Below are 21797 nucleotides of genomic sequence, written 5' to 3' on the forward strand. Positions count from 1 at the left end.
AAAGATATTCCAAAAAGGAAAATGCCATTCTTTTTTACTTTGAAAAGCCTTTCAAATAAGCGGGAATTATTTTTTACTTTATAGGCACTTTAATGCTCAGGGAAACACACGAGGAAAAACGCGTAGGGAAAGAAAGAAAATATACATTGTTACGCACTGGGAAACCCAGGAAGGAACCCACAAGAAGCAAACTACCCTGGAGGGAAAATCAACGCACGACAATTCAGTGGCAAGGCACAGGGAACCCATGGACGGCAGAATGAAACGTACTAAGGAGCGCATGGAGGAACCCGCTGACAACTCACCAGCACTAGAAACGCATGATGGAGCAGGCTTCCAGGCTTCTTTTAAAAGTAGATGTGTTTTACTCAGTTTTCTTGTTAAAATGCTCTTTCTTTTTTAAAAGAAGTTCTAGATCTAATTAATTAACAAGGGTAAGTAAATATATAGTGCTTTTGTCAATTAACTGTGATAAGGAACTTTACTTACAAAACAGTTCACATTTTCAATTATCCACTAAATGGTCAATTCTAGTACAAAAAGTGTAAAATTTAGTGAAAATGAGGTGAGGTGGTATATAGTAAGCAATAAAAAAATGCCGCTAATATTGGAGTTAAATTGCTACAGTTCAAAATAAGATACTGTGTAGTGGCTTATGAAGAGAACATTGTGTCTCACAGCTGTAATTATGTGACATAGCCTGGCTGGAAGCCTTAACAACACAGCCACACGCGGGTATCTGTCTCTTTCTCTGAAACTGTCCATAACACTGTCAACTAAAAAAGCTCAGTCACGGCATTTCGAGTATTTTGGCCACGAAGAAACAGGAAACCTGAAAATAATAGTTTGTTAAAATAAAAAACGTCGAAGAGATAATAAAAAACCATTAAGGAACAAGGATGGTTAAGGATGGAGAAGATTTACACGGAATACAAACGACGAATTTGTAAAATTTAGGCCAAACTTTGCAAGTTATGCGAACCGTGACGTACTCCTTTGCGGCTATCATGTGACATGGTTCCCAGTCTTCAAGTGCCTCCTACGCCCCTGTCCATTTCAAGGCGTAGCTTATTGTAATGCATGGCGTTTGTGAAATCACCTAAACGGAAGTAAGCATTGCATAGATTATTATACGCACGTCGTTCTCCTGTCTTGTCTCCCACTTCTTTGACCACTTGAAGACATAGGGTGTGGTAGTGTACGGCCTGTTGGAAATCCCCACGACTGAAGAAGGCCATTCCAAGATTGGCGTACGTGTAACCTTCCCCAATCCTATCTCCAATCTCTTTGGCAATAGCAAGATGTCGGTTGCAGTAGTCTATGGCTTTGCTACAATCACCAAGACTTGTAAAAACGATCGCGAGGTTGCCGTACGCTCGTTCTTCTTTCTTCTTGTCTCCTATGTCTTTACAAACACTAAGAGACAACTCGTGATATTCTATGGCCTTCTTTAAATCACCAAGCCTTTGAAAAGCATTTCCGAGATTCCCATAAGCGCACGCTTCGCCTTTCTTGTCTCCTATTTCTTTAGCAATGCTAAGATGTAGGTTGTAATACTGCACAGCTTTTCTACAGTCGCCGAGGCGTTCAAAACTAATACCAATATTTCCATAGGAACCTGCTTCGGAGGCCCTATCCCTCACCTCTCTTGCGCAAAGAATAGACAGTTTGTGGTATTCTATGGCCGTTTTGTGATCTCCCAGAGAATCATACACATTGCCAAGATTGCCATACGCTTGTCCTATTCCACCAGTGTCTTGTTCGTCTTGGGCAATTTGAAGACGTCGACTGTAGTATTCTTTGGCTTTTATGGGATTTTCTAGGCTCTGAAAAACAATTCCAAGATTTCCATACGCAACAGTTTCCTTAGTAACTAATAGCTTCATTCTCAAAAGTATAAACGAATTTATCAAGAACTGGATCATTGGACAAAGCAATTCAAGAGTTTTCATTGGCTTAGCAATCATAGTATACTTAACAATTATTCACCGAAGTGGAGGTGAATAGTACTTGCTAATCACCTCCGAGTTAACCAATCAGAGCGCGCGAAAAGCACTATTCACTTGTGTGGTATATACTAACAGCAATTCTGCCATGTTTTTCATATATGGTAGGCTCACGCGTAGTTCAATGAGAGTGTTTTTATTTTATTAAATTTAAGTTTCCTGTATTTTGGGGGTGTTTTTAATCAAACAGTTATCTCACTCGTGCTTGTTAGATATGAGATGATTATAGCCAGCTCGGTGTTACGCACCTCGTTGGCTACCTACCATCTCATATCCAACGTTTGCTCGTGGAATAATTGTTAAATAGCCTGCATAACAAGCCGTCTAGCTGGGCAGGGGACAAAGTGCCGTAGGCGAGCTTGGAGCGCGCTCCACGCTTGCCTTCGCTCTTTGCGGTCGAGTGTTGCGTTCGCGCTTTCTGCCAGGCTAAATCAGCTGTCATGCAGGATTAAATGGCTATGTTTGATTAAATGTGACTCATCATGAAATTTTCAAAAATAAGGAAGTTGCATATAATGCTTTCCGTTATAGTATAAACATGTGGCATGTTTTAAATTGCTCGCAAAATAAAAGCGCAAGTAACATTAAAATTATGTGCTAGGTAACTTAGTTTATGTTTTATTTATCAACCTCACCGAGTCGTTTCCAGTTTGTGGTCGGGGTGTCTCCTGTTCTTTGACACCATCTGTATTTTGTGAGTTGGTTTGTTCTTTAACAGATGTGGCGCGTAAATCCAAAAGCTGTCTGTTAGTGTTAGATATCTTCTTAAAGTCAAGACTTGTGACTTGCCATTTGTTCGAGTATAATCAAAGAGCACTTGGAAAAAACTTGTTAGAGCGGTTTTCAGTTGAGTGTCGTAAAAAAAGGCCAAAACCAAAGTAATCACTCTGGCCAATCACAGAGGACATGGGCTTCTGGAACACTGACTTGTTACAGTATTAAATTCGTTGATATTTTCAAATTATAGCGATTGAATGATCGATGTTGACGTTCTTGTTTCATACGCAGCGCCGTTTGTATGTAAAACGGAACAAAGCTAAGTTGCGTCGTGTTGACCATGTACAAAGTAAAGTTTTCAAAGGATACTGCCAGTCCCTTATCACACCACGCGATGGCTTCTTCAAACTGATTCAGCTGAACACAAGCACTTGCTCCTAATGAAATAGATAACACTGATCAACGACTAACTTTAACGTACAATATGTGTGCATGGTTAAAACAGCCAATCGTTCACGGTCATAAAACAGTTTACGTTTTTCTAAATTCCTGGGCATTTTTCGCCACTGTGACCATTTTATAAGCTTTGTTGCTTGCAGGGTCGCACTGATAATTTTTTGGGGTACTAGCCCGTGAACAGGCTCCGGCAGCTGGAGGGGCTAAAAAGTGAAGTGGCCGAGGGGAGAACGGGGAGGGGTTGTGGCATCCTCTCCCTCCCCTTCTCTCATTTCTATTGTCTTCCCGCTTTCAATTTACCCCATCCTCGACTACAGAGCCTGTTCACAGACTATCGGGCAGTTGGGGACGAATTCTTTACTACAATTTTTGTATAAAATAGAATTAAGTTGTTGTTGCTGTTATTGTTGTTGTTGGGGAAAATCAAGATTTAAAAATAAGAGTAGTCTTTCGTGACCTTCATCCTCGTGGTAGACGTTGAGATTGCAGTGAAACTGTTTTTTTTTTTTCTCTTTCATTGCATGAAAATTCTAGGTTACTGCAGAAACAGTGCAACACGTTCCCCAAAACAAAGCAACAGCACTAACCCATATGGCCTTTTGTGGGATGAACTCTGTAGCCCTTCCTTCTCTTGGAGAACCTTAAAGGAAACTCTCCTTGTCCATGCAATCCCAGGCACCAGTTGAATTTCATAAAATTAATAGCTCAACCCTTAGAGCGGTTTTCACTTGAGCGTCGAAAACTAACTTGTTTTGTTCTTTCTATGCTACACGATTGGATTAAAAATATTGCGCCACTTTTTCATCCAATCAGAAGTCAAACCAAAACCAATCGTGACGCGTACGCGTTCGCACACATTTTCCCGCGCTTCGCGTCAGCTCCATGTAATTGCTTCGAGTTTTGATTGGTTCACTGTATTGTCTGCGTCCTTTGTGATTGGCTAGAGTAATAACTTTGGTTTTGGCTTTACGACAGTCCATTGAAACCCGCTCCAACGGCGAGAAAGAGCCCTGGAAGCAAGGCCAAATATCGCCTTCTAACAGTAATCTTACCTCTTATAAAAGCCTTGAGGAAATTTGGCTGTAATTCAGTGGCAGCTTTCGCATCGCTCAGTGAATCATAATAATTCCCTGGCAAAGATAAAACTAATCAAATTACCATAAAAAAAATAATAAGGTCCGTGATAAGATTAGAAGAAACCGATTCTTGAAAACTGTAACGTTTCTGTACCATCAAAGATTTAAATTGGAAGTGGAACACTGCAACACTTGTTTTGCTCACAGTCGAGGTCCCGAGAAATTCGCTATTGAGTCCTATGCATTGTTCACTTTTCTACGCTAACGGCGATTTTCAGACAGTAATAGTTTCTAGTTGGGACAGGGTATTTTTCGCACAGATGGGCGGAGTCGCACAGCGACCAAGCCCAACAAAAAAGGATATATGTGTAAACAACGTACAGAGAAAGTACACATTTATCATTCTATGGAATAAATTCGTTATTTCAATTTATTGCAGAATAAATGCTGCTTCTATTATCGAAGGATACCTATACCAGAATGCCCAAGTCCAGTGAGAAATGCTATCGCATTGACTGGTACGGAACTAGTCAACCTCGTTTCCAAGGAAGTGTTCCTGAGAACGAGGTTGGAACCTGATAGGATCGTGCATATGACGTATTACGACGACCTCAAAGGGCTACAACGCATGCGCAATCTAGTTCAGGCTTTCAATTGTATATAACTTCAAAAAGGTTTTTTCAAAATCCATCATGGACCATTAAAATCGCCAAGAGACATTACAGACAATAACACTACACTACATGCTCCTACCCAAGTAAAAATATGCTATGGCTCTGTTGCTGTACAATTTGGCGTTCAGTTCTTTATCCTTGCAGTTCACTTTGATTCCTTCCGTGTAGAGGCGAATAGCGTTGCTGAAATTCTTTTTGCCGTATTCATCGTTTCCTTTGTTCTTGTACGCTTCTGCTTTTTCTAAAGCGAAATATGTGGATCATTATTGATGCCTCATCTATGTGAAGTCTTCACAAATTAAAACAAAACGAAAAAGCATGAACTACTGATAAACTAATCATGCAACGCCTTCGAGTAATATACCATGAAATATCCCACGAGTCTCTTGTGTTTTCTCGTGTGTGCCAAGAAAATACAAGTGAGAAGTTTAAGCATTTAAACTGTGGTTAATGAGCTCTGTAGTCTACATCATTTCTGTCATCTAAGGTTGTCACCAGTTCTGTTATCTTTCCCTTATTAGCCATTGTGCAATAACCTTAGGTCAATGTCCAATGCAACCCGATAGTTTTACCACATGGGAAATCATACGACAAAGCTCCCAGTGATTTTCCACCATGCTCTCATGTGATTTCAGCATGCTATACCCCTCCCAACTCCCTCAATCCCCAGTTAGTAAAATTCCATTGTTTTCTGACCCTGTCCCGTGAGATGTTCCATGATACACCACGAGAGAGCGCTGTATAACTATTTTATACCATGCTATAGAAAATATAGTGGCCAGCACAATCAATGTGACATACGTGCGGCACATGACGAGAAGGTTGGATATAATAGCGTTGAATATACAACAGCTTTCCCATATTCTTATTGGCTGTATTTTCTATGGCATGGTATAAATACATATATCTATTTACCTCTTAAGCAGTCGTCATCGCAATCCAGGGCTTTATCAACAGTTACTGTAGTCTCGTTTTCAGTGTTGCCTTCACCCTGAAGTTATTTACGAGATGCTAGTTACACGTTGTTAATCAGTCACATACGCAACGGGAGAATCCAAACAATAAGTAAAGACAAGAGAGGATGAAGGGAGAGCGAGTTGATCTTCCATACAGAACTTTTTCCCAAGGTTATTCCTCTTTTAAAATTATTTTTAGACATGGTACCCTGCTCTCCCGCGGATAATGTGACCACGCGCGCAGGTGTTTCATGGCGGATAAAAATGCGTGTAAAGCGACAACGGCTGAAGTAAGTAAAATTTGCGTCACAATATTGACTACCTTCTAGACCCTCCTGGGAGTTTTGCAGAGGGGCTCGTGTTTTACTTGAGTTTTGGACGTTTACGATGTCACTTCTATGATCTCTGAGAGTGCAGATCAAGGAATAATGTGGTGGATTTGTCAAATAATAAATCGAAGATCACTGCTGAGGTAAAACATCACCTTTCCTTTCCCAGATGTGGTTTCCAACTCTTCCTTGACTTCCTTTTCGTCTTTCTGTTGTAACTCTATGTTACCGATAACAGATGTGGCCTTTAATTCCAACAAGACTTTGTTATGTTCGTCAAGCTTCTTAGAGTTAAGAGGTATAACATATAAAAATGAAAATAAAACGAAGAAATAGTCGAAAACAGTTTAACTTTGAATTGAATTTAGCATAAGGAGCTGCTTAAATTTAGAACCAATTGCAAGGACCTTGGGTCGAATGCCGTCATCTGCTGTATTTTTTCCCCTCTGTAATCAAAAAAGTGTGAATCAAGATTTCATATATTGATTGATTGAATAACCTTACTCTAGGATTAAGAAGAAATAGACGTTATTATTTCTCATGTTTTCTCAAGTTTAAAATTTTTTCTCACAGCTGAAGCATGAATTTCAGATTAATTTAGTCAAAACTACAGAAAGTTTAGAGGGACTTATGTCTCAAAACTGGCTGAAATGTTTCAAAACCATCTGTATTTAAAAATTAAACTTCATGCTTATGTCGGATTCTTAAAAAAAAACCCTGAAATACCTGACTCAGAATTGTTATCAAAGGATACTGCTAGTCCCTTATCACACCATGTGATGGCTTCTTCAAACTGCTTCAGCTCAACACAAGCGCTGGCTCCTGATGGCAAGAAATAACGAGAAATAAATAGTGTAACTAATGACTTTTTATTGTTAAGATGTAGCGATTTGCGCAAAGAACAGTGTAGTCAAAAATATTGGTCGGCTCTAGTAAGTTTCGATCCGTCTATTGTCAGTCAAATTAAGTCGGTCTGTTTGAGGTCCGTCTACTGTTAGTCCAACACTATTCACCTGACTCTGAAAATGACTTCAGTCACCAACAACAGTTCTCTCACCCAGACGATCACACAAGACGAACTATTAAGTCGCGGGGCGGGGGGGGGGGGGATACTTTCGTTAGTAAATTTCAGATTGGTGTGTGCGGCGAAGGGTCTTAAACCCTGACACTTTTTGGGGATTAAGGACATGAAAATTGACACCTTATTCAAGTCCCAAACCCAAAAATGACACCCTATTCAAGGGAAAAACAACAACTAAGGATAGCGCGGGCGGTTTATCTTTATTTCGTTTCTGTAACTTTGGAAGTATATGAATTGTTTCGTTTAACAGATCATTTGTTTTTCGTTTAGCTGGGCATTTACGCACTACAATTTTAGCTGATATAATTAAGGTACCCTATCTAAGGATCACACCGGGAACACAATGCCAACAGGGATAAAAATGATACCCTATTTGAGGATTGAGAACCTCAAAAACCCTACCCCATCCCGCAGCACATACCTATATAGTCCATACATGGGAGTACCCCCCGGATATTAAGTACATAGCATTTAACAAATAAAGAAGCCTAAGCCGTGTATTACACTGTGATAAAATACGACGGGCTTTTGAGAACACGAGGGAAATGTGGAAAACAAGTGTTTTCTACATTTCTCGAGGGTTCTCAAATGTCCGGAGTGTTTTATCACATTGTAACACACGGCTCAGGCTTCTTCATTTGCTTTATGATATAGAGGCTATTCTAGCGAAAAACAACAAAAAACGCTTTTTCTATGTTTTATACTCTGATAAAACATGGGTTTTCGACCAGTCAGAGCGCGCGCAGGGTCCTATCTATATTATAAAAAGATATATAGAATAAGTAGTGGAATGAAAGCCTGGCATTCCAATGCCGGTTATTGCGTTCGAAGAACGCAAACCTAATTTTGGCCTGTAGGTTTCCAGAATTGGTTGCCCTGTGCACGGTTATATGCAGAAAAACTCCACATTCCTGTAAGGACACCAAAATGGCCACCCCGCTTGAGTTTTGCAGGGGCATGTCACAGCCAGTAAACTGGTACTGTTTAATACTGAGACATGTGATTACATGTGATAAGACATGTGGCGAACATGTGAGCATGTAAGCAGGCCATGCGAGCTCGACTTTGCGCTGCTTTCTTTGACTCTTTCCATTCAGGCGCCGTGGGCTTCGCTATTTTGTGCTCTCAGCGTTGGATATTAGTGAATATAAACGCTTCGATGGTAGCATTTATTGAAATCTGAGGGTACTGTCCTTGTTTATTTTGTATGTTTGGAATGTTAATTGTGGGAAACCAGCTATATTTTGATTGCATTTGTTGATTAGTTCCGGTCGCGACAGATACATGTAGCTCAATCTTTATCCGGTCAAATGCTGTTTGGAATCGGCGGAGAAAGATCCTTAAGAGTGTGCCTGAGCCAAGGAACGGCAAATTACGTAAATACTGTTTACTTTATTCATCAGAGGAAATACTCGAATCAGTCGCACGGGTTTGTTTACGCTGACGATAAGCGGGCACACGATTACAAATGTTTGCTTATATTTGTGCTTCCAGCTTAGAATAATGTATATAAAATATACTTTTTCAAATTAACTATTACACTTAAACATTACCAGTTAATGTGAGAATATGAAGCACGAAATTTGAGTGTACGGAAACTGGCGCTGTCACGCAACGAATCAAGAAATCATAGTTAGCACAGGGACCTCTTAAACTGGCATGGACTTTGCGTGACTATGATAATATCTGTCTGTAAAACCTCGGTTGTCGATGAAAAACGTTGATTTTAGCGATAGACAGAGGTTGAAAGTTAGTTAGTGAAACCATTTATTTAAGGTATAAATATTAAAGTCAAGGCGTCCGAGTCGAACGCACTCTCATAATCTTTGATTACTACTAGTATGTGTTAATTAAACACCTGCCAGCCGTGAGATATGCCGTATTATCAAGACCATGGAGTGTCTCGATGTAATACAGTCATAGAGTTCGTCAGTGCTTACCTCTCACAATCGCCTTGAGATAAGCTGGTTGTAGTTCTGTGGCACGTTTTGAATCACTCAGTGATTCGTGATAGTTTCCTGTTGAAGAACATAGATACAAAGAAATGACAGGAATAACAATGAATTTAGCATGAGCGGTTATTAATTTTCGTGAAGACTGAAATAGAATATTGAACCCAAAAATTGACTTGTTGGGAACATTTTGGCGTTTCAATTGTTTGGTCTCGTACATTTATGAATAGTTCCATCCAAAATCTTAAACGCTTTATATTTTTCCAAAATCCAGTTAGAGACTTTCTGACATTTCAAAAATATTCTAAAATCCAAAAATATTCTAAAATCCAACCCAAGATCTATGACGTCATTTCAACATGATACAAACGTGAAGTAACAGTTCTCACCAAAATAAAAATGTGCTAAGGCTCTGTTACTGTGCAACTTGGCCTTCAGTTCTTTATCCTTGCAGTTCACTTTAATTCCTTCGGTGTAGAAGTGAACGGCATTTTTAAAATTTCTTTTCGTGTATTCTTCATTGCCTTGATTTCTGTAAACCTCTGCTTTTGCTAAAATAAGAATTGAAATATTGTTAGTACAGAATACATGGCAACCATGTCTTATGTTCTACCTATTAAATCTTGTACTTATTTTTCTCTGTTTCAACTTTCCGATGGACTAGCATCCGATCCAGGGGGGGGGGGGGGGGAGGGAGAATAAATACTCCCAGGCGCTATTCACTACATGCTAAAGGTAACAGAAATAAGCGCCGGCCTGATGGGTCACTGAGCTCTAACAAAGACTTTTTCTTTCTATCTTTAAAAACGAGACGCTAAAATATTGCCATCGTGTTAACAGAGAAGCATAGAGATGAGCCTTAATTAGCAAGATTCCCAACCTCTGTCTGTACAAGATGGCAGCTGAGTTGGGTTCAACGTGCGATCTGAATTATAACAACAAACAACGAAGTTAAAGAGATTCTTCAATCAGCTTGTAGTAATGTTGACACTAACCTCTTAAAAGATCGTCACCAAAATCCAATGGTTCTTCAACAGCTGTTGTGACGTCACTTTCATTTGCGTCTTTGCCCGGATTGCTCGCCATGTTAGCCTGTAGTTTGGAAATCTTTTAAATCTCTGGGTGTCTTATTATCGATTTACGGGATAGCTCTGCTCAGTATTGTAGAAAATTAAAACGCCATACGATCCAAGTGCTCTATTATCTCTAAATTTCATGTTTCACTAGCTCCTTGCGCTGAATAAATTATCTCCAAATGCATTCTTATTGAGGTCAACACTTAATGTATGTTTTAAGTTGAAGTGCATCAGGATCTATCATTGTAATCTTGTGAAGTTGAAGTGCATCAGAAATGCTATCTATCATGTTACACTTCAGCCAGTGATACTGATACGCACGTTTATTTCCCCGTTGATATTGCCTCCTGCAGAAGTCAAAATGCGTTATTTATTCTGCAACTTCGATATTTTCCTTGTGTTACTAATTAGTTTACACCTCAATGACTTTCTACGTAGAATGCTTCATTTACTTCGAATTCCTTTACAAGATTTAACCCAGCCCTCTGTCTCTAGCTACATGAAATATCATAACTGCCTGCGTGTTTGGTTTCCGTTAACAATCCAAGGTTTTGCTTAAATGGATATATTTAGCAATCGTTCTTTTTTCACTTAAACAGAAGTAATGAAATGGAAATACCAGGCTTTACCGAGTTTTCATGCGTGCTACTTATGTTCTGGTGTACTTTGTTAATTGTACTCTGAATGATCTGCGGTACGCTTAAAACGACGCTCTGTTCTTTCTTTTCCAAAATTAGACCTGTAGTATTTAACCAATGCGGACAAAAGACACATATATACTTGGAACTGTCTTCTTGATTGCAACGCACTTGAAAGTCTCAACATTAATTAAAGTAGTTTTCCCGTTGGCCGAGCTAAGGTAGAAAATTCCCAGTCGATATATAGTAGGTTAGTTTAATTTATCATATTAAATTCTTATTGCGGTGACCTAATTCTCCAAGTGAAATTCCGTTCAGTGGATTTAGAATGCCAAAACTGAATAACAATGAAGCAATTGATTACTGTTTACTACACACAAACAGATTATGATTATAAATAACGTTATTGTAAGTTAAACTGATACCTTCAGTCAATATAGCGGAGTTCCTTGTTAACAGCACCTGAACAAAATCTTAACTTCTCTCTCCTAAGAAAAACTGTGAAAGAGAATCATCGTGTAACGTACGACTGCTTCATGATGTATTCAAGGTTATGTGACAAGCACGTTTTTTCCGTGTCTTTGTCTTCTTGCAATGTTAATGATCAATAAATAAATGAGGTCCTACTCGAACGGGTCCCAATATCGCCAAGTGTTTGTAGAGTGTTTATCGCAGAGGCGTGTGGTACAATAAACTTTATACCCTCTAGGGTATCAGCGCTATTACGCTGTCAGAATTATCAGATAAATACATAGAGACAGCGTTCAATCCCAAACTGAAACGCGGAAAATTCTGAGCATTGGCTGTCGTGATTCTCTTTTGTGGAAGAGAAGAATTTGTTCATTTGACGCTTACGTGAAGCTTATACCTAAGAGAAGTCGGTTTTTGTTCGCGAAATCCTTCACGCGACTGGACAAGTTAAAATTACGCAAATTAGAGAAAGAAACGAGGAGGGAATGAGGCGAGCCTGGAAAAGAGAGAGACTGCTCGCAGTCTGGTTTTAAGCTTGCGTAGCAGTCGTTTCCTTCACGAGCGCGCGAGAGGTGAACGAAAAGCTTGAGAGGTACGCAAAGACTTAATCTCGCGCGCATGGAAGAATCTCAGGACAGTCAAACCTTTCTACATCGGCCACCCCAGGGACAGAGTTTACTGGTCATTGTGGGGTGGTGGCCAGCGTTGCGAGGTTAAAATAAGAGCAAATCATTCGACTGGAACGAACACATATCGCCACTGTAGAGAAGTGGCCGTTGTGGGGAGGTGGCCGGTAGTAGAGGTTCGACTGTAGTTTTGTAGAGGACGACCGAGAAATGTAAAAGATATAAAACGCTTGCACAGAGCTTCCAAACCGCTAATTAAAGCTTTGATTAGCAGCTTTCTCTTTGCCGGTACCGCTTGCTCAAGGTCCCCGATGAAACAGGAAAAATGAGGGTTGCGTTGGGTTTGTCAACAGAAGCCCTTCCGAATAGCCCACGCTCGATGTACCTAAATTCTTACATGGCACCGAGGACTTCTGCCAAATTTTTATTTTTGGTCTTGGTTTCTTTCTATTTCTTTCTTTCTATTTATGTTGTCTTGTTTTCTTTCTAAGTCTCTCATGGGAATAACCTGACGAAGAAATTTTAGAAAATGTGTAAGTTTGGACAGAATCGAAAGGCCTGAGGTCGTGTGTTAATAACCCGGGAAGGAGGGGGTGGGGGGGGGGGGGGGGTGGGGGGGCCGACTCCCATATAAAAAGGACGGGGGTGCTCGTCGTACCTTTTAAGTATAAAAAAACCCCTCGGTTTTGGTACCTCTTAGGACTTTCAGCCTCAAAAGGTCCACAGCGGGAACTTTTTCAATATCTCTACGGGGCATTGAGCTGAAGGAAAAAGACAGGAGATAATGTGTTGTTTTGGAATTGGTACTTCTTAGAAGTGAAAAATATTTCAAGCCACGCACCTCTTAGGGGGCACTTTTCAAAATTTCCCACGAGCACCCCCGTTCTTTTGATATGGGAGTCCCCCCGGGTTTAATAATCAAAAAGGACCAAAATATAACCTTACTCCCAGTACTAAAACTCATTTATTTAAATTTTGCCTAAATGATGAATTGGACACCAACAAGGCACATAATGAGTTGGGTAATGCTCACATGTTCCGTATTGTCATAATTAATTTCATCTCATCTAAAAAATTGATCAAGAACAAGTAACCATGACAGCACGAATCTGTATCGTCGATGATGTCAACTGGAGGTTATCTGGATAAAATGTATTTACATATTAAAAGGTATTAGATTACGTGACCAATAGGGAAAGCTAGGCGAAGGGAAAGCTCGGTTGAAATTGCTTATCGGTTTATCCGTTGCCTTTTCATAAGTAATAAATTTCTACTTGCTTGTGGGAGGTAAGGTAAAGAGGGCGGCCGCTCTTGGTCTAAACGACTATCTAACTTCTTGGACCTTACAAAGACAAATCAATTAACATTCAATCCCTTTATCTTATAATCGATTACAACCTTCGTTGAATTAAGGCTAGACAAAAGCAATTTTGAGCTATCATTTAAGAAACTGTTTAAGACTAATTTTTTTTTCAAGTAACTAAATATGGTTTGGCTCTGTCCCGTTACTATACTTTATGCAAAACGGAAACGCAGTCAAATGAATTAATCAAATTTCCAATATAGATGGGGAATTATACATCATCACGTGGTTAAACTAAAGCGACTTTGCTGTATTACACAAGCAGTCTACAAAACTCTTTCACAAAACGTTATATAATCACCGTACACATTGAACTGCTCAAAATGGCGGCACAAAAATTATTGGGTCTTAACTTTGTTTATAAAACGCCAGTTACGGTTTTTTCTCAATGAACTGGACAGAAACGTCCTTTCCCTACACAAAAATAAGTAACAGACAACTTGTAGGTCAATTAGACAGTTTCCACTTACGATGTGGGTTTCATTTCTTTGCACCAAATTCTAGAGTGACGTCATCACCAATCAGTACAAAAGGCGCCCAGTATTTCACATCGCTGTACTTGTCTGATTCTCTGAGGCTTTTCATGGCCAGGTTCAGGGACTCGCTTGCACTTCTCCCTTCCACAAGATGACGGTAGAAACTTCTCATAAACTCCAGCGTGGCCTCGTCATCGATCGCCCAGAGTGAGACCAGAACAGAACGAGCACCAGCACCCATAAAGGCACGTGCAATACCGACCACGCCTTCAGCTTTGATCTCTCCTCGGCCACTGTGACAACAACTAAGCACGACCAGTCTTGCTCGCATTTGAACACTCAGCACATCTGCGATTGTCAAAATATAATCTTCCTCTGTGGGGATTCGGGATGCTCGCTTCGGGTCGGGAGTTAGGGCTATTTCACCAGTTTCCTCGCGGCCATGCGCTGCAACGTGTACAAGAGCAACCGAACTCAGTCGTCGTAGCACTTCAGCTTTTGTAGCCTTTTTTCCAATTAGTGGTACTACATTGAGAATCTTCCCGATCATTTCCGCTTCCATTTTGGCAAACGTGAGCTGTTCTAGGAGTTTCTGACCCTTGCTGTTGGTAACTTCTACCAACCACGGATCTCCCACCAGTAATGCACCACTCCTGCAGTGGTATTCTTCAGGACAATCAGCAATCATTTTCAAACTCGTCAGCGAGGGAATCAGTCGGATTCGAAACGATTCACAGAGGTACTTGGAATCAGTGTCCGTGAATGCGGCATAAGGAGCTAGCCACAGTGGACCATCCGGGGCGATGATTAGTTCACTACCTTGAAGCAGGTTGGAAATGGGCCTGATTATGATGTTATACAAGGTGTTCAAACTACTCTCTTGTGGTGTAGACGTGGGTTGTGATGTCTCGTCAGGGAAGGCATCTTCTCTTAACGCATCCATGGATCGGTCCTCGCAACTCACACCAGCACGAACACCAATGCTGTTATAGGCAATTCGTACCAAGACCCGAAAAAAGGTAGTAGCATCATGAGCGAATACTTTTCGTCCAACAGCCTCGGGTTTTCCCTCTACGATGACCCAACTGGTGATCGTGTCTTTGTCAAGAGCCTGAAAACTTGTGCTTGAAGGAATGCACTTCAGCATTTCAAAATCCGTCGTATCTTGTCCTCGTGATCCGGACTGACTTGCGGGAACGCCATACTGAGATTCCATAAGATCAGTTAGAGCTTGGGCTCGTCCCTCTTCAGCAGCAAACAAAGCTTCAACAATCTTATCCTCTTTCAAAAGAATTCGCCATAAGGCATTGTAAGCAAAATGATTTTTATGTCGAAAGTTGATTTTCCACTCGTCTTTCGACCGGAGAAGACTTCTCACATCATTGTACAATCTTACACTAGATTGGTAACATTCTTGTGCTTCAGATAAATGACCCAGGGACTCATGGCTGTTACCTAGTACTTGATAAGCATGACCTTCCATATCCTTGTCTCCCACTTCTTTAGCAATACCAAGTAAGACCTTGTAGTAGCTTATGGCTTTGTCTGACTCGCCTAGCCCTTCAAAAGCTCCTCCAAGATTGCCAGTGGCACGTCCTTCTGCAGCCTTCTCTCCGACTTCTTTAGCAAGACCAAGAGCTAGCTTGTGGTGTTCGATGGCTTCCTTGAACATGTGGCGCCTTTGGTAAACAGTACCAAGATTGTCGTGTGCGCGTCCCTGTCCGGTCTTATCACCAACCTCTTTGGCAACACTAAGATGCTGCTTGTGGTATTTGACGGCCATGTCTAAATCACCGAGTCCGGAAAAATCATTGGCAAGGTTGCCATAGGCACGTCCTTCCCCAGCCCTGTCTCGCATTTCTTTGCTGATGGCAAGGTCAACCCTGTGGTGTTCTTTGGCTTTCTTATAATCACCGAGACTGAAAAATGCATTGCCAAGGTTGCAATGCATTAGTCCATTCACAGCTTTGTTTCCTGACTCTTCGGCAGTACTAAGATTTAGAAGAAAGTTGTCTATAGCTTTTTTGAAGTCACCGAGCTTGTAAAAAGCACTACCAAGAGCGCCATATGCCGATCCTTCATCATATTTGTTTCCTAGTTCTTTAGCAATACGAAGACGCAGACTGTAGTATTCAATGGATTTTCTTAGGTTCCCAAGATGGTAATAAGCATTGCCAAGGTTGTGGCAGGCACGTCCCTCCATGTCCTTGTCTCTCACCTCTCTGGAAATACTGAGATGGCGAGTATAGTATTCCATGACTTTTTCAAAATCTCCGAGATTGAAAAAACCGATACCGAGATCCCCGTACGCATCTCCTTCCCAAGCCTTATTTCCGAGTTCTTTGACAATAGCAAGACGTAGGTGCTGGTATTCGATACCTTTTCTGAAATCACCAAAGCCATAAAATGCATTGCCAAGATTTCCATACGCGCGTGCTTCCGCAGCCTTGCTTCCTATTTCTTTAGCAATAGCAAGATCAAGGTTGTGGTATTCTTTAGCTTTTTGGAAATCGCTAAGTCCAAGGAAAGCATGACCAAGATTGCAATACGCGCTCCCTTCCTCAACCTTGTTTCCGGCTTCCTTGGCCATTCCAAGATGTAGGTTGTGGTAGTGCAGGGCTTTTTTGAAATCACCAAGCTTGTAGAACGCAATGCCAAGACTGCTATAAGCTATTCGTTCTGCCTCCTTGTCTCCCCGTTCTTTAGTAATAGAAAGGTAGAGTTTGTGGTACTCTATAGCCTTTTTGAATTCGCCTCGAGCGGAAAACATAGTGCCAAGAAGAGCGTATTTAAGTCCTTCACTTTCCTTGTTTCTCGCTTTCTTGGCCTGAAAAGGAAGTTTGTTGAAATCTGGTTGAAACAATTCAATGTTTTTTCCTTTATGCCTACGCCTATGCCTATTTCTTTGTAACGTGAAACATTTCTACATTTTTCTGTCAGATAAATCATGTATAATTTGCCAGTCTGCGATGAGGAAGCATGATCGTGTACGGTTTCTTATGTAGGATTTCTGGTTATTATGATGTCTAACAAAACACAGGGCAAGATAGCAGCATCTACAGGAAGATGGAATTCACCCGCGTGATTACGGTGTTACACAGTTTCAATCTTAGAGGAATCTGTCTCTGTTAATTCACAACTGTATATAACCTTCTGCTCCTATGCTGTTATGCGATTGACTCAGTCTGCAGGTTTCCTGCACAAGGTAGAACTAACCCTACGTTTTCCTCGAAGAAAGGTGACCCTCGGGTCATGCTGAAGGATTTATTTCACCATCGTTGGGTTGATAGGTTTTACCCAATCAATCATAACACTTTGAATAGTCTCATACAACGACCATTAAACTCACCGTGTCTATTACAGTTTGAGTTTCTGAATGACCTTTGACCTTGCCTCTGCTTGATTCTTGTAGTTTGTTTTGTTCTTTCACAGCCTTAATCCTTATTTCCAGCAAATTTCGGTTCTCTTTGTCAATCTTCTTGAAATTAAGATATATAACATGTCATGCATGTCGGCATCTTATTCTGATCAATTAGTCTGACAAGAGATAAGACATTACTTTGTACGCTGAGATACCAGCATTTGAGGGTCCTTGAGATTGTGCTTCATTTAAAAATGTTACTCTTTTCTGCCTGTGAAAATTGATTACAAACCACAATCCTAATTACAGTAGGACAATTTCCTTTGGATTCTAGGTTAGGAGCAATTACTGTTCAATTCTGGAGATAAACTTTGACAATTATTTTAGGATCCCATCTCTCTTTTACACTCACTTTCACAACCCCCTTTCCTCCCTTTGAACAGCCTCCTTTCTCTTTGTGAAAAAATAAGCCAAAATGATTATGACCTGGAAAACTAGTAATAGCTCGCTTTTTTGTGAAATGACTTTTTATGAAAAGATGATGTCAATGCAGAAACAAAAAGAGAACATCTACGAGCAGTTCTTTTATTTTGTCAGTTTATTGATGACACGAGGTAAAAAAGGATACTGCTAGTCCCTTATCACACCAAGTGATGGCTTCTTCAAACTGATTCAGCTCAACACAGGCACTCGCTCCTAGCAGTAAATAATAACGAAAGAAACATTTACTGGCACATTGATATGTTCCAAGCCTACCAGGATACAGTGCGTAATCTGATGTGCCTTTTGAAACGCTGTGGGGTGGTTGTGCACATGCGTGATCTGGATTCAGATTTCAGACGCCATGGATCTTTCTTCAAAGTTTTGCGAACTTTTCACGGGTCCTGGGACGTCCTCAGATGTTGGACAACATCAAGTACTTTTTCGAGATTGGACAATTGAAACACCATGGTGGATATCGGTGCGCCATGGTTAAGGTTTATTTCAGGCAGACATTGCCAGCTTTAACGTAGAATTGAGCTCCACTCAATAGAAATTCACGTGCTTGGGTTTATTAGACTGGATTGGAGCTTTTAATCTAGTTGAATAAACCCGGAAACGTTTAATTCTTGAGCAACAGTAAGTGATATTCTCTATCTTGCATACACCGTCGTGAACATGTCGTAGTGACTAGAGCAAATTGTCCAGAAGAGAAAGATTATTACACTTTTTCAAAGAAATCATACCTCGTATAATTGCCTTCAAATAGTTTGGTTGCAATTCAGTGGCCTTCCTTGCGTCATTAAGTGAATCATGATAATTACCTGTGAAAAAAAAAAGTTGCCTTAGATCATTGTGTCACAGCCGATTACACTGGTGTCACTGTCTCCATTCTGATTGGCTAAAAGCACCCAGCTAATTCTTACTGGCTCTGTTTGGTTGCATCATATCTGAAGACAATTGCTTTTATATATGTAGAAGTGACGTCATACCTACAGAAAAAGTTTTCATACATTTAGATGTTAACAGATGTTTACAATATAACATTTTAACTCTCTTCTCTCTAAGAACTTTTTAAGAACTCTTTAAGAACTCTCTTTTTACGACATTGAGGCAAATTGAACGTGTAATTCAATGAGAAATTTAGACTCAAGTGTGATAAAACTTTCCGGATGCAGTTAACGGCACACAAAAAAAATTCCGAGAAAGTTAAAAATTCTCACCCAAGTAATAATGTGCAATCGCCCTGTTACAGTACAGTTTGGCCTTCAATTCTTTATCCTTGCAGTTCACGTTAAGCCCCTCTGTGTAGAAGTAAACTGCGTTGCTGAAATCTTTCTTTCTGTATTCATCATTGCCTTCATTCTTGTAAACTTCTGCTATTGCTAATGAAACAGAATTGATTTGAATATTGTTGACATGTAAAAGTACTTAAGGTTAACGAAGGGATTCTCAGAGACTGAACAAAAATTTTAATGTTACTACCAGAAAGCTGGACATTTCCAATAAAAAAAAAACGGGAAAATTTAATAAACATAAGAACAAATATAATACACAGCTACGTAAGAGCATGGATACTTTCTGTCAAGATCCCCTTCAGGCAGAATAGGATTATATATTTAAAATGTTCTTCAAAATTAACAACTTGGATTACAAACAGTAATTATGCAACAGCATCGGCGAGGCTAGAAACGTGTAACTGTAAAGTAGATCCCTTAGAAATCGAAATGTTAGTAAAATTTCATTCAATCAATCTTCTTTAGGCATTTCTCCTCACCTCTTAGAGTGTCGTCATCAAAATCCAGTGTTTCACTCGCAGCCTTGATTGAACTCCTCGCCATGAATACTGGGAGTGTTTGCAACCTGCCTCGCTTTGTGGATGTGTCTGTTAAAAATCCTGAAATCACAGGAACACACAACTTTGGATTTAAGCCTCTGTTTCTAGGTAATATTTACAACTCTGCAGGACAGTTTTGGTACCAAATGAAAGGACTTCGCAGTGACGTCAAAAATGAGCTTTCCCAGAAACCCGTCACTGGCTTTTCGAGGTTACATGACACAATAGTTAATGAATAACTAGCCAGCGGCGGATCCAGACCTTGAGCTAGGGGGGCGGTTTTTTGCTTACCCTGCCGGCTTTTCTTCCTTCTTCAATTTTTTTTTATCCAAAATAAGAAGGGGGGCGGGGGGGGGGGCGACCCCCTCGGGCCCCTCCCCTAGATTCGCTACTGCTAGCCCCTTAAAAAGTAGGGTTCATTATGGACATGATAACGTATCAGTGAATGGTTCGAGAAGCATGTAATTAAGTTCACTTATATCCATAAGCAAGTTGTCCAGGGAACAAACCTCTGAAAACAGTGATTCGAGTTGTTGTTGTTTTCTCAAATATGGGGAAACGTTTACTAATATTAACTACCGGTAATATTAACTATGTTAACTGAATAACAGGGAAAACATTTCATAAATTGAACATTTACTTAAGGTGGGACTTAACCTAAAAACACTTAAAAACGCACCATGTTTCAAACATTTTTTCGTGGCTAAGAGCTAACTCCAAACCATGGCAAAGTATACATTTTTAAAAAGCTCAAAGAGCAAAGATTATGAAAAAATATTTGTGTACCCTATAACTGTATTGTAAGCTGACACCGGCTGATTAAATCTGCCACCTGCTGGGGAATGCCAGGGCTTACTTGAGAAAAGATAACTCCTACAAGAACTGATCAAAAGGAATAATTTTTACATTTTACAAAAGGAGACAAACAGCTTGGTGGGATAAGCATAGAGATTTTTGAAAAGTTAAAAGCACGTGAAATGATGACCAGTTAAATCTGATACAGAAAATCTAGCATACGTTTCAATACATAACTTTGACAGAATGCACTGGATGGAAAAGTTCTATGCTTATCCCACAGAACGTACTAAAAACAACAAATCCTGAAAATTTTAGCTCAGTTGAGTAAATCCTTCTCAAGACATCCTTTCTAGAAGGCGAAAATAACTCGTTTTGAGAAAACGAGCTTTAAACTTACAGTAACAGTACTTGTCAAAATAAAACTTCACTACCTTAAGATTCGAGTTCCGTAAAAAACAAAACTTCGAATTTCTTTCAGAATTTTAGGTTAAGTCCCGCCTTAATTTGCGATCTTTATAATTGTGTTGTCTACCAATCTTGAAAATGTGACAAAATTCGGTAAAAGCGTTATGAAGATATGATCGTGCTTGAAATATCGGTGATCTGTCTATTTGGATTTTTGGAGAAATAAGGCTTTATATGTAAAGGTTTACTTTGGTCTCCGAGAACCCAAATTAGCCCTGTGAACTGGGGGGGGGGGGGGAGGAGGCAGGGGGAGGGCATCTATCGAAAGGGCTTACACGAATGAATATATTGCTCTTTGATGAATTCTTTACGAGTTGAAGAACAAATTGGCTTTCACGAAAAAAAAAAAACCGACAACTTTCAAAAACAAATCGCGGCATGTGAATTGCTTCCGCTGAGCCGAAATGTTTCACAGATGCGATTTCAGGGCGACTTCAATAGAGGATATTACATGCTCGCACGTGGATACGAATTTTATCTTCGAGTGTTCAATTCGATATCTCATGAGTGAGCGCAGCGAACGAGTGAGTATCGAGTTGAACACGAGAAGATAAAATTCGTATCCACAAGCGGGCATGTAATAGTCTGTTTATTATATAAACATCCTAATGACGAATTTTTTTACGATTTTCCGAAGATTTCCGAACACTTTCAGAAGATTTCCGAAGATTCTCCAAAAGTTGTCCGAACGCCAGACAAACGTTTCCGAACATTTTCCGAAGGTTACCGAAGATAACCGAAGATATCCAAGGAAGATCCGATGATGCTTCGATCACACCGCAACACATCTAAGTTCATTAAGCGATTATCATGTTAGTAACCATGGCGACTCCAATATCCTCAGACGTGAGCGATAAAAATAGCGGTCAGTGTAAAACGCAGACTGCACACTGCACACTGCAGACCGGGTGTAAATGCAGACTGAGGGTAAAATGCAGACTGTAGAGTGCAGACCAGAG

At 40.2% G+C, this 21797-nt stretch overlaps 2 protein-coding genes and 1 long non-coding RNA gene across 9 annotated transcripts in view; 1 reads left to right on the forward strand and 2 right to left on the reverse strand.

The window, feature by feature from the left end:
* Positions 1 to 342: 342 nt before the first annotated feature.
* Positions 343 to 12639, reverse strand: LOC110051796 (uncharacterized). The gene is made up of 12 exons (XM_089280150.1): positions 11387 to 12639; positions 10243 to 10339; positions 9637 to 9798; positions 9236 to 9313; positions 6969 to 7036; positions 6370 to 6495; positions 5845 to 5920; positions 5009 to 5170; positions 4232 to 4309; positions 3093 to 3160; positions 2642 to 2767; positions 343 to 1826 (listed from the first exon to the last, which is right to left on the reverse strand). The coding sequence occupies exons 2-12, from the start codon at positions 10331 to 10333 to the stop codon at positions 1029 to 1031; spliced, it is 1833 nt and encodes a 610-aa protein (XP_089136276.1). The 5' UTR covers positions 10334 to 10339; positions 11387 to 12639; the 3' UTR covers positions 343 to 1028.
* LOC149096920 (uncharacterized) lies at positions 8169 to 9106 on the forward strand. The gene is made up of 2 exons (XR_016204312.1): positions 8169 to 8480; positions 8561 to 9106. It is a non-coding gene; the product is annotated as an uncharacterized LOC149096920 (long non-coding RNA).
* A 364-nt stretch (positions 12640 to 13003) lies between the features above and the next one.
* The window catches only part of LOC110052034 (uncharacterized), a 20988-nt gene continuing 12194 nt past the window's right edge, over positions 13004 to 21797 (reverse strand). For all 7 annotated transcript variants that reach the window (XM_089279344.1, XM_089279346.1, XM_089279347.1 and 4 more), the window contains 6 exons: positions 19516 to 19635; positions 18962 to 19123; positions 18485 to 18562; positions 17887 to 17954; positions 17247 to 17372; positions 13004 to 16724 (listed from right to left, as the gene is read on the reverse strand). In XM_089279344.1, the coding sequence (XP_089135470.1) occupies positions 13902 to 16724; positions 17247 to 17372; positions 17887 to 17954; positions 18485 to 18562; positions 18962 to 19123; positions 19516 to 19635 (3377 nt within the window). In that variant the 3' untranslated portion in view covers positions 13004 to 13901. The remainder of the gene's footprint in view (positions 16725 to 17246; positions 17373 to 17886; positions 17955 to 18484; positions 18563 to 18961; positions 19124 to 19515; positions 19636 to 21797) is intronic.

The sequence above is a fragment of the Orbicella faveolata genome, unplaced genomic scaffold (assembly GCF_042242905.1).
Source record: "Orbicella faveolata isolate gen_17 unplaced genomic scaffold, um_ofav_v1 contig_47, whole genome shotgun sequence".
Classification (NCBI taxonomy): domain Eukaryota; kingdom Metazoa; phylum Cnidaria; class Anthozoa; order Scleractinia; family Merulinidae; genus Orbicella; species Orbicella faveolata.

What these genes read in the sequence shown, in the direction of transcription:
- LOC110051796 (XM_089280150.1), bottom strand. Translation starts at nt 10,333, where the DNA reads ATGGCGAGCAATCCGGGCAAAGACGCAAATGAAAGTGACGTCACAACA. An exon ending in TCTCAAGGCGATTGTGAGAG is followed by an intron (nt 7,037 to 9,235) that starts GTAAGCACTGAC and finishes TCTTGCCATCAG; the next exon opens with GAGCCAGCGCTTGTGTTGAG. An exon ending in CCTCAAGGCTTTTATAAGAG is followed by an intron (nt 3,161 to 4,231) that starts GTAAGATTACTG and finishes CTATTTCATTAG; the next exon opens with GAGCAAGTGCTTGTGTTCAG.